This window comes from Megascapheus bottae, chromosome 14 (assembly GCF_031878675.1).
Source record: "Megascapheus bottae isolate mThoBot1 chromosome 14, mThoBot2.hap1, whole genome shotgun sequence".
Lineage (NCBI taxonomy): Eukaryota > Metazoa > Chordata > Mammalia > Rodentia > Geomyidae > Megascapheus > Megascapheus bottae.
In genome coordinates this window covers 2530787-2543705 of record NC_143522.1, presented here as the reverse complement: position 1 = coordinate 2543705, position 12919 = coordinate 2530787, and the positions used below count along the sequence as shown (strand labels likewise).

At 37.1% G+C, this 12919-nt stretch overlaps 1 protein-coding gene across 1 annotated transcript in view; it reads right to left on the bottom strand.

Annotated features, from left to right (window-relative positions):
• Positions 1–1867: 1867 nt before the first annotated feature.
• Positions 1868–12919, bottom strand: part of Mnat1 (MNAT1 component of CDK activating kinase) — a 118248-nt gene continuing 107196 nt past the window's right edge. The window contains exon 8 of the mRNA XM_090344231.1: positions 1868–2315. Within this exon, the coding sequence (XP_090200357.1) occupies positions 2195–2315 (121 nt within the window). The 3' untranslated portion in view covers positions 1868–2194. The remainder of the gene's footprint in view (positions 2316–12919) is intronic.

The window sequence follows — 12919 nt, the reverse complement described above, 5'->3', positions numbered from 1 at the left end:
TTTCTCAATATTTTTGGAGTAGATTTATAGACTGCTTAAAAACACAAGTTTTCAATTGGAGAACATCTACTACAAGAAATAGGATACCCAGGCAGGGAGTTTGGCCTACTGGTAGAGTGCTTGCCTAGCATGCACAAAGACCCGGGTTCAATTCCTTGGTACCACATGCATAGAAAAAAATCCAGAAATGGTGCTGAGGCTCAAGTGGTAGAGTTCTAACCTTGAGAAAGTCCAAGGACAGTGCTCAGGTCCTGAGCTCAAGCCCACGACTGGCAAAAAAAAAAAAAAGAAAGAAAAAGAAATAGGATACCTAGCCTTCATACAGAATAGCTAGAACTGGATGTGGATTTAAATCAAACTTGTGTTCTAATTCTGACGCGTGTGTGTGTGTGTGTGTGTGTGTGATCTTGGCATACCCAGTTATTCAAAGCCTTGTTTTTCTCATTTATCAGTGTTGTGACACCAAAAGATATAAAATAAGATAGAGATGTTACATATGGCTTTTGTACCCTAATATCACCACTTTTTTTTCGTTGCTGTTTTTGTTTTTGCCAGTCCTGGGCTTGAGCTCAGGGCCTGAGCCCTGTCCTTGGACTTTCTCAAGGTTAGAGCTCTACCACTTGAGCCTCAGCACCTCTTCCGGCTTTATTCTATATATGTGGTACCGAGGAATCGAACCAGTCTTCGTGCATGCTAGGCAAGCACTCTACCACTAGGCCAAACTCCCACACACTCACCCCCCATTTTTTTTTTTTTTTTTGCCTGTCCTGGGGACTGAACTCAGGACCTGAGCACTGTCCTTGGTCTTTCTCAAGGCTAGAACTCTACCACTTGAGCCACAGCACCATTTCCAGCTTTTTTTAAATCTATGTATGTGGTACCGAGGAATTGGACCTGGGTCTTCGTGCATGCTAGGCAAGCACTCTACTGCTAGGCCAAACTCCCACTGTTTTCTTTCAAATATCCTTCTGCCCATAAAAATAACATCTGTTGGGTCAGGAGCTTGACTAGTGATAGAGTGCTTGCCTAGCATGCACAAAGGCCCGGGTTCGATTCCTCGATACCACATACATAAAAAAAGCTGGAAGTGGTGCTGTGGCTCAAGTGGTAAAGTGCTACCCTTGAGGAAAGCCCAAAGACAGTGTTCAGGCCCTGAGTTCAAGCCCCAGGACAAAAACAAATCTGTTGTGATGAGGATTTGGTAGGAAATCCTTTAATTTCCTTTGAGAAACTATGTCCCATATATTGTGGCCTATGTAACAGACTCATACAAAGTTGTGATGCTACAAATATCCATCCTATTCACATCCAAACTCAACACAAAACTCTGAGTATAATAAAAAAGCTTTCCAAGTTTCAATGTAAAACTACATCAGAGTCCACAATTAACTACAGAAAATTTTTGGTTTAAAATATACTTTTCTGGTCTCCAATATCTAATCATAAAATAAACTCACACTGGAGGTGAAAGGTGCCATTTAAGTATTAAATTTTATTAACTTCTTTGAATTTGTTATTAGAGCAGGTTAGTGCAATGCTCTGATTTATCCTCAGTGGTTCACACCTGGGAATCATAACACCTGTGAGGTTTGCTCACTTTTCCACAACAAAAACAGGCACCACATTCTAAAACTGAGGGAGTGAAATTGTCACAGATTAAGTTTTGTTTGCTACAGCCTGCTGGGAGAAAGGAACATATCCACTTGTCTAGACTAGTATCAAGAAGACATTAGAAATAATTTAAAAAGGAGAAACTTACGAGAAGAAATAACAGACTTACATATTAACACTAAATGTTGTAACCAAACTGGCATTTTAAAACCTGTTCAAGTAACACACTGTAATAAGAGAAAAACCACAGAATATATTATTAAAGTATACCTTTATTTTTAAAAAGATTTTATAAGTCTGACAAACTCAAATATACATAAGTGAATTATTCCTCTCCCATCCTACGAGGTTCTCCCTGCTTCAATCACTCTCAAGAAAATATAAGTAAACAAATTTTTTCGTGGACACGAATCCCATATATTTCTCAGTTTAGATATGAAATTTTCTCTTCATGAATTCTTTAATTCAGTGGCTTGTGGTAGTGCTGTTGTGCAGCTGTATATGGTTAGAATTCTACAAGTCTGCTTTTCTAGCCCTTTGGTTGTGCTCCAGGGTCCAAACTTTATAAATGGAGAAATACAGTTTAACTGGGCTGCCAGAAAAGTCCACTGAATGCATCTTGGAGGGCTCTGTGACAAGCAAGAGAAGACGTATAGCCTCCAGCGAGGTCCTGTGGAGATGCAGCTCTCACATGATTTAGGTACCTAAAACAAAACAAAAGGTAGCACTGATATAGAAAGTATTATAAGCTTGTAACATTTCATAAAGCAAGAATTAAAGTGATTACAACTTTAGATAGGAATTCTGAGATTGAAATGCTCATGCTTTTGTAAATAGAGTGTCACTTTTCAAAAGGAAATATGCTGACTATACTTGGTGTGCCTAAACTATTACTAAATTACAAAGTAAATTATAATTATACTAAGGTCTAAAAGCAAGGTTACAAAATAATATTTTGGATTACATATTAAAATGTTCACTCACAGTTTTCAAAACAGATTAGCATGATCTTAACACATAATATTGTAATACTATTATATTAATATTGTTACATGGTTTGAAAAGAAATTCAAATGGAAGAGAGGTGAGAGAATATACTAGCTACTTCAAAATTACTTCAATATTCTAAAAATTTATTATCTCCTATGAGAAAGAAAATTTAGAAAATTATATGTCTAAGGTTGGGCACTAGTGGCTCCCACCTGTAATTCTAGCTGATAAGGAGGCTGAGATCTGGGGATAATGGTTCAAAGCCAGCCTGGGCAGAAAACCCCATAAGATTTTCATCTTTAGTTAATCGGTAAAAAGCCATAAGAAGAGGTGTAGCTCAAGTGGTAGGGTACCAATGATGAGGGAAAAAGCTAAGCTAGAGGCCCTGAGCTCAAGCACTGATTCTGGTGTGCGTGCATGCATACACGCATGTGTACACGTACACACACACACACACACACACACACACAGAGTTTATGCCTAAGAAATCTTGGAAAATGAGTTTGAATTCAAAATGTTATGTCAAATAATTATCTGAATTGACTCAAAAGTGTGACAGACACAAATTTTACCAATCACATATGGTCTTTTAGCAATTAAAACTTCCTTGTTAAAAATAGACAAAATGAGACTTTAAAAAAATAGAACAGCTGGGCGTGGTGGCTCACACCTATAATCTTAGACTCAAGAGGCTGAGATCTGAGGTTCATGGTTCAAAGCCTGTCCAGGCATGAAAGCCCATGAGATTCTTATCTCCAACTAAAAACCAAAAAACTGGAAATGGTGCTGTGGCTCAAGGGGTAGGACAGTAGCCTTGACCTGAAGAGCTCAGGAACAGCGCCCAGGCCAAGTTCAAGCCCCACAACCAACAAAATAAAAAAAAAAAAAAACAGAGCAATCTTAACCAAAGAAGGCCAGTTTTGTTTGTTTTAGCATGTCTACTAGTAGTGCTAGAAAACAAGTATTTCCATTTTTAATGCCTACTTTAGGAAATCACATTCTTTAGGTCTCAGGAAGTAAAACTGCTTTACCCACTCCAGAGTTACGGGAATGGCAAATAAATAAATAAAATACAAGAACATTTTAATAGCTTGGAACCTTTTCTACTCATTCATTCCAATTTCCTGTGTGTCAAGATCTTCATGCATGAACAACTTATTACATCTAACAAAATAACAAGTCAGTTTTTCATTTGTACCCATTTTGATAAGCTTGTGTGATTTAAAAATATGAGGCAATAAGAGACAAAAGAGAAAAGTTCATCAAAATAAGAAACAGGCTTAGCTCCTCCAACTGGCTACAATTTATTCACACTGCTAAAAATCAAGATATTAGCTCAATTATTTATTTCTGAACCAAGAATGAAATGGAAGTAGGAGGAGAAAGGAAATTAGTATTTACTAAGCAAAAACTAAAGCAATTATGTTAGTATAACATATACTACCAGCACAAAATATTTATGCATTCATCCTCCAAACTTGTATTTATAAATTATATAGAAAACTAATATCCTATGTCATTATATACGATATATATAAAATATTCATTTATAACATACTTATATCAAATACAGACATTTTAAAGAATAATACTTCAATAATAAAAAATTGTATTATTTTCTCCTTACACCCTACCTTACATGTCTGCTAAAATGCATCCCTCTTTGGAAACTACTATTAAACAGTCATTGGCAAACTGCTAGTAGAACCTTAATTCCTATAGCATGTCACATGGCCATATGGACATGTTTATTACCACCCAAAGTAGGATAAGCTATTATCTTTTTAAGATTTTTTGAGGTAAGAAGTTACCTCAGAAAGTATAAATCAACTTGTATTCACTAGGAACTCAACAATTATCAAATAAATAAATTACATTTTGGGGGCCGGGAGTTTCACCTAGTGGTAGGGTGCTTGCCTGGCATGCACGAAGACCCGGGTTTGATTCCTCAGTACCATATACATAGAAAAAAGCCAGAAGTGGTGCTGAGGCTCAAGTGGTAGAGCTCTAGCCTTGAGAAAGTCCAAGGACAGTGCTCAGGCCCTGAGTTCAAGCCCAGGACTAGCAAAAATAAATAATTTTTAAAGGGTTTGGAAATTAAATGTCTCATTCCTGATGTAAGTTCTATTTTTTTATCCACATATCTGATAATAATGTATCACCCTCTCTTTTTTCAGATCATCAAAAGGAAAGCAGTCTTATCACCAATGACTGTTCCCTCATCACAGATATAGAAGCCAACTATCACAAATGAGAATTGGTTTTCATGGCTGCAGTACAAACCACTGTGCAACTGACTTTTGATTCATCACACTTTGGTTCAGCTAACGTCTGGGAAAGTTGAATCATACCATTTCTGGCTTGGCAATTCCAGCATAAACTTGCAGTGTGCATTCAATGTTTTATATGTTATCCTGAGAAACCTGAAACAGCTGCACTGCTGGCAGAAAAACATAGGACCACCAGTAAAATATCCCAAACAGTTGCATCTTTTAATTTATGACTGTGCACTGTTTCTATAAAGAGTATATAAAACAGTTCACTTTTTATAGGTAAAATGTAATAAACAGTCATACTCACTGAGACCATAAATGTATTTTTAAAAGTTTATCTAAAATGATTAATTAGTGCTTGAAAATAGTATTTCTTGAACATAGTCATAATCCTGAGCAATGAGCAAATATTTTAAGCTTGAGTTATTAGTGCTGTTGTATGATTCTCACTGCCAAAATAAGTCAATTAAAATTTCTATGCATAAGGTTGAAGAAAATGTGCTTCCTTTTTAGCAACCATTTATATGAGACATGTCTGCTGAATATGATTCTTTAATAAGTCTTGCCTATTTATATTGCTGTTTTTGATCTCTAGTACTACACAAAACAGTTACTGTTGAGTACTTCAAAATATTTTCATCATGGAAACAGATTAATTCCAGTTTTTTTTTTTAAGTTCATTCTTGTTAGTCAATGTTGGGCGTTTTATTTTCTAGGTATCTAAAACTCATTGTTCTAAACCTTTTAACTATTGTGGTATGCCAAAGTATTTTAAGGATCTGCTACACTGAAATTACATGATAAAAAATTTAGTGTTTAGGGGCCGAGAGTTTGGTCTAGTGGTAAGAGTCTTTGCCTAGCATGCATGAAGACCTGGGTTCAATTCCTCGGTACCATATACATAGGAAAAAAGCCAGAAATGGTGCTGAGGCTGAAGTGGTAGAGCTTCTACCCTTGAGAAAGTCCAAGCATAGTGCTCAGGCCCTGAGCTCAAGCCCAGGACTGGCAAAAAAAAAAAAAAAAGAAAAAAGAAAAAGAAAAATTTAGTGTTTAGCCTCCATTTTTCACCTTAATCTATATGTATGGTGTTTTAATTATTTCATGATCGTTACAAGTACATCAAAAAACAAGTCGGATTCCTGGGGCTTGGGGCAAAAGTTAGTATTATTTCTTGTATACCTGTATACCTTTTATAACAAAATGAAGAAGAAGGGCTAGGAGTGTGGCCTAGTGGTAGAGTGCTTCCCTAGTATGCATGAAGCCCTGGGTTCTATTCCTCGTATTCCTGTGTATGTGTATTCCACATACACAGAAAAAGCCAGAAGTAGTGCTGTGGCTCAAGTGGCAGAGCACTAGCCTTGAGTAAAAGTGCTCAAGCATGGAGTCCAGACCCCTTCCCCCCATACAAAAAAAATCTTAACTCAAAACAAAGAGGAAGACAAGACAAATTTATTCCCAAAAAGTCAAGCTGACTTGGGTTTTAGAGTCTAAAAGTAATTGCACTATTTAAGGTCACTATTTCTGCTTTTCACTGGTTTGTTTTAAATATATCTAGACCTTATAGGCAGAAATCAGGAAAGGGGGAAATAAAAAAAGTTGCTTACTTTGGTACCTTTACCTTTATTTATACTAAAGGCAGACTAAACTGAGATTTTTTTCAATCATATTTCTATTTTCTTAATATTGATTTAAAAGTATGTGTCCAAAAGACATGTCTAGGATAATTTTTATACAGAGAATGTTTATTTTTTTGAGCTGGTTTATGTCTCATTTAAGTTCCTTTCTTCACCATTACCCATCAAAATCTATTTCGAATAGGCTTTGGAGAAGTTGTAAAAAATAGCAATGGCTCCTGAGAGGAGAGTAAGAAGGAAATGTTAGAACTCTATTCTTTTTCATTTTCCTTTTTTTCTGTTTCTTTTAGCAGCTTCTACTCCCAATGAAGGAAGTATAATTTACATTTATTTCAGAAATACTTCATTTTCTTCTCCTTTAACATGAGAGTACCTCTGAGATCACTCTTCTGCTGTTCCCTACCTTTAAATCCCCATTTTGTCTATCCAGCTGACACCTTGTGCCATTGCAATAATTCAAGTTCTCACTGAGGGTCAGAGGGCAAAAAGGTTTTTACTCAAGACCAAGAAGCCATATTTTTTCCCTTCAATTATAACCATTTGTAACAACTCTTGATACATGTTACCTCCAAACAACATAGAATTCTTGGAATTTAAGTTGAAATGAAGTGGGTTTTTTTTTGTTTGTTTGTTTTTTACTTCAAATTACCAGGCCCTATGGAGAGTTAAAAACTTGGACTGGTTCAAGCCAAGAAAGAGAACTCTAGAGACTAGAACCTTCTTATAAAGTGGCCTCTCTCCTCCTTCTTTGCCTCTCTTCCTCCTTCCCTCTCTCTCTCACACCCTTTTTCCATTCTTTATTTGAGACTAGGACTTATTATGTTGCTATGGCTCCTGAACTCCGTGACCATCCAGAGTAGCTGAAACAACAGGTAAGCAACTTCATGTCATGGTGGCCCATTTTATTAATGCCATCACAGTTTAAACAGACAGGGTCTGTGTTCTAGCCAACAAAATTCCAATTTGTTATTGAGAGATGTCAAAGAATCATGAGTGCAAAACGAAGTTCAGCCTAAGGACTGTGTGTATAGCTTAGAGAGTGCTTGTCTAGCATATTCTAGGTTAATCCCAGTAATGGAGAAAGGGGAGGTTGAGAGGGGGCACACAGGAAGGAGAGGATAAATCAGCCAAAATTATGAAAGATATACATAAACTGAAGTATATATGTCCATAATAATTAAAACTAGAAATAGAGCAATAGGGTAATCAGACAGCTATCACTAAAAATCAGAAGCTAAAAATTGATGCTTGTGCTTAAGCAGCCTAACCTTATCGTAGCAATAGATGCCTGCTGAGTGCAATGGATCATCACATACCCTAAGATAAATGGTGAATGGTGCTCTATTCCATAATTCGAAGGGCAGTTCAGTTATAACACACGACTAAGGAACTCCAACTAATCAAACTTCCTTAGTCATCACATGTGAGAACACAAGGTGAATAAACCAATTATCAAAATCCCTGTCACATTTATACCAACACACTTAGGAATAAAGTGAACAGTTAGGGCAGATATTTAGACTACCCAAATATCAAAGATCAGATTTAGTTATCTGGACAGTCTGTCCAAGTATACACCACGACTTATTCCTTTAATACCTGAGTGTGAAATGGTTCACATAAACCTTTCTGACTGAAAAAAAAAGAACTGAAGACTGTGCATGTGCAATTTATTGCTATATATTGACCTCAAAGACCATACTAGGTATTTTACAATATTGTAAAATTTAGTGTAAATTGTATCTACACAAATAGTATTCCTGTCTGGCTTTATCATGTGCCCTAAGCTTTATCACATAGTACCCTGAGAATCTGTCCTTCTATATTCTACACCCTTGTGCCCACTTTACATTTATTAACGAAGTTTCTATTGGGCATCTTCCTACAAGAGCTTCAGATCATCACAACAGAAGACCTGTTATCAATGGTGCCCTCTATCCTCACTCAATTTCTTTAACTCTTCAGTAGCAGCTGTTTATCAGTGAATGCAGATTCATCAATGTATAAAGAAACAGATGAATGGAGACACTACAAGAAACATCATATGAGGGCCAGGAGTTTGGCCTAGTGGTTAAAGTGCTTGCCTAGCATGCATGAAGACCTGGGTTCGATTCCTCAGCACCACATACATAGAAAAAAAGCCAGAAATGGTGCTGAGGCTCAAGTGGTAGAGCTCTAGCCTTGAGAAAGTCCAAGGACAGTGCTCAGGCCCTGAGCTCAAGCCCAGGACTGGCAAAAAAAAAAAAAGAAACATCATATGAAAACTTACAGATATGGGCAGAAAAATAAATCCCCCACAGAGGCTGCTCCATCCTAGAGAAATTATGAACTACAATTAGTCCAGAGTCTGGCACAGGAGTCTGGCAAAAGTAAATTCAATCCTCTGTATCTGTATGCCTCCACAATATAAAGGCTTCTACTCAATGGGGGTTCCTTGCAACATCAACAAAAAATTATAACTTATTTACAATGAACTGTAAGACTTCACACAAGGAGAACCAGAGACAAGAGAAAGAAACTCCAGAAGAAATATACTTAATATCAAGAGATGAAAAAACAGACATCATAAAGTAAAAAATGACAATATGAAAACAGACATATTGCTTTTGTGAAGAATCCACTTAAATTCTTCAAATAAAAAATGTTGAGTTGGCCAGCAGTGCAGTCTAATGGGAAAATGTTTGCCTGGGTTCACTTCCTTGGTACCACATTCACAGAAAAACCCATAAGTGGTGATGCGGCTCAGGTAGAGTGCTGGCCTTGAGCAAAAGAAGCTCAGGGACAGTGCCCATTCAGCCCCGAGTTCAATCCCCAAGGACTGGCACACAAAAAAATGTTGGGTGTGGTAGCACATATTATAATCCAAGCTTCTCAGGAAACAGATGCAGAAGAATCATGACCTGAGGATGATCTGAGGATCATGAAAAAGAGAAAGACCTGTCTGAAAAACACAAAAGGCTAGTGCTGTGGCTCAAGTAGTATAGCACTAGAAGTGTAAAGTCTTGAGTTCAGACTCTAGAATTGCAGCAACAATAACAACAAAAAACTTAAAGTCAAGGAAGAGATTAAACAGCAGATTTACCTCAGATTAAAAAAAAATTAATTGAAAGACATAGGTAAGGGAAACACTCAGAATACAGAAGAGCTTTAAAAGGGGGGAGGGGCAGGAAGGAAGTAAAGAAAATATGAAAGAGCCCTCCAAAGTAAAGGCAGGCGAGAAGTAGCAAAGGTGAGACCAAAGCAACAACAATGAAACACAAATATAAGAAATATGGCAAGGGACATCCATTACTGAGGAAACAGGAAAGTTTCCTAGAAATCAGAAGATGCCTATAATAATGGCAAAATAGGATATCTTATGCAATGTAGAGTGTTTTTATTGGGATAGGGAGGTTAGCCTAGTGGTAGAGGGCTTGCTTAGCATGCACGAAGACCCAGGTCCAATTCCTTGGTACCTGGAGCTCAAGTGATAGAGTTCTAGCCTTGAGAAAGCCCAAGGACAGTGCACAGGCCCTGAGTTCAAGGCCCAGGACTGGCAAAAAAAAAAAAATGGGAGTTTGGCCTAGTGGTAGAGTGCTTGCCTTGCATGCACGAAGACCAGGGTTCAATTCCTCAGTACCACATACATAGAAAAAAGCTGGAAGTGGTGCTGAGGCTCAAGTGGTAGAGCTCTAGCCTTGAGAAAGCCCAAGGACAGTGCTCAGGCCCTGAGCTCAAGCACAGGACTGGCAAAAAAAAAAAAAAAGATTTTATTTAAAATGGAAACGTTGTTTTCTTAAATTTGTGCATTTCAAAGTTGTTTTGAAATTTTAAATAATCTTCTATCTTATAAACTCAACTCTAACTCTGTGTTAAACAATTTTATAGTCAAAGACATATAGTATAAATACAGAACTATAAATGCTAAAGAAAAACAAGAAACTCAAGAAGTACTGGACACACCCAAAGCTAGAGGTTTTGTAATATATTTGTTCTTCCATTCAAAGCACCTTTTCATCAAAAGCTCTATTACATACATTGGAATCTGAATAATGTCAACAACTTAGGTAAATCTTAAAATCAAACAATAACACAAAGACAATATCAACTGATAAAAGATGTTTATTCTTAATTTTGGAAAATTCTACCTTTTTTAACAAGTAAAAATAGGTTTATAAAATATCTAACCTCAGGGACCCAGCAACAACTTAATGAAAAAAAAAAAAGCTTTAATCGGGCTCCAGTGGCTCACACATATAATCCTAGCTACTCAGAAAGCAGAGATCCAAGAATCATGAGTTAAAATTTGTCCAAACAGGAAAGTCCCTGAGACTCTTATTTCCAATTAATCATAGAAAAAGTCTAATTAAAGCTGCAGCTCAAGGAGTGAGCTAAAGGAGCTCAGGGACAGGCTAGGTCCTGAGTTCAAACTCCAAGATTTGGGGGGGGGGGAAGAGGGGAAAGGGCCTCGTAAGCTCCAGAAGTTTTGATTTAATGAATAACAATTTCATTTTTAAGAAACATACACACACACATACATATGTATATGGGGGCTTGAATTCTGGACCTGGGCCCTGTCCCTGAGCTCTTCAGCTCAAGGCTAGTGTCCTACCCCAGGAGCCACAGCCCCACTTCCCGTTTTCTAGTGATTAATTGGAGATAAGAGTCTAATGTTCTTGTGCCTGGGATGACTTTGAACTGCAATCCTCAGATCTCTCCCGAGCAACTTGGATTACAGACATGAGCCACTGCATCAGGCAAGAAATATTTTTAATACATAATTCTTCAGAAAACTGAAAACTCTTTTCCACAAGTAAAACCATAACCTCACTTTGGGGGTAAAAAAGAAAAAAAAATCTATGCCCATTATTGGAAAGAAGGTGCTACTATAATCAACAGTATAAAATTAAATATTTCTAAAACAAAATACCTAATAGATTAGTAACTTAATTGGTTAAATATCATCTGAACCAAATACTCCATAGGTAAAGAAATTTTTTTCCTCTTATTTAAAAGTTTACACCATTTCTTTCTATATCTGCCCTGTCCCCAGACTACATTTTTACACTTTTTTGGCAATGACTTGAAATCAGGCACTTGTTGACACACTGGTATCATTGCTTTAAAAAAAAAATTCTAAGGGCTGGGAGTTTGGCCTAGTGGTTAAAGTGCTTGCCTAGCATGCATGAAGACCCGGGTTCGATTCCTTGGTACCACATACATAGAAAAAAAGCCGGAAGTGGTGCTGAGGCTCAAGTGGTAGAGCTCTAGCCTTGAGAAAGTCCAAGGACAGTGCTCGGGCCCTGAGCTCAAGCCCAGGACTGGCAAAAAAAAAAAAAAATTCTAATAAGCTACATGTGATTTTCCCATCAAAAAAATTAGTTTTAAATTTTTAACTTTATAGGACCTGCTTCAGCATTGTTGAAATGTGTTATAGCTTAAAATACAGTATTTTAACTATGTAGATAGATATAAATATACCTATTGAATTCTACTTTTGAGAATCCTCCAAAGTTGTAAATGATGTTTAGACATGGATTTGCTACAATGAATCAAACAGAAATTAAAGGAGAAATAAAATCCCAAAGATTGGTCTTGATATGTTTTGCTCCTAATTGCCTTCCATTTACAAAACTAAATGCTTAAAGTAACTTTATTTAGGTGCAAATTGATTCTACATGTATTTTTTTTTTTTTTGGCGAGGGGGGGAGGAACAGTCCTGGGTCTTTAATTCGGAGCCTGGAACCTGTCCCTGAGCTTCTTTGTGTTCAAGGGCAGAATTCTACCACTTAAGCCACAGTGTTACTTCTGGCTTTTTCTGAGTAGTTTTTATGGACTTTTCTGCCTGTGCTGACTTCAGGCCATTACCCTCAAATCTGAGTAGCCAGGATTTACAGGCATGAGTGACCATCACCCAGCTCCTACAAGTAATTTTTTAAATAAGCTTTAGATGTTTCATAAAATAATATGAATCACTGGTTTAAAAAAAAGTTATAGGAAAGCAATGCAGAATTCTAAAATTGCGAAGTGTGTTGGGGCCGGAAGTTTGACCTAGTGGTAGAGTTCTTGTCTACCATGCATGAAGATCCAGGTTCAATTCCTTGGTACTACATACATAGAAAAAAGCCGGAAGTGGTGCTGGGGCTCAAATGGTAGAGCTCTGGCCTTGAGAAAGTCCAAGGACAGTGCTCAGGTCCAGAGCGCAAGGCCAGGACTAGCAAAAACGTAAGTAAGTAAGTAAATAAATAAATATTGCAACGTGTCTCATACTACTACTTCATTAATAGATAAGATGGTTTCACATATGTTTAAAAGTCTGCATTTTGGGGGTAAGAGTCCATTTATTCAATGCACATTTTTGAACACTGATTATGTACCCAGGTACTAATATCAGATACCAGATGAGAAGACAGTTCTTGTTCCAAAAGAGCT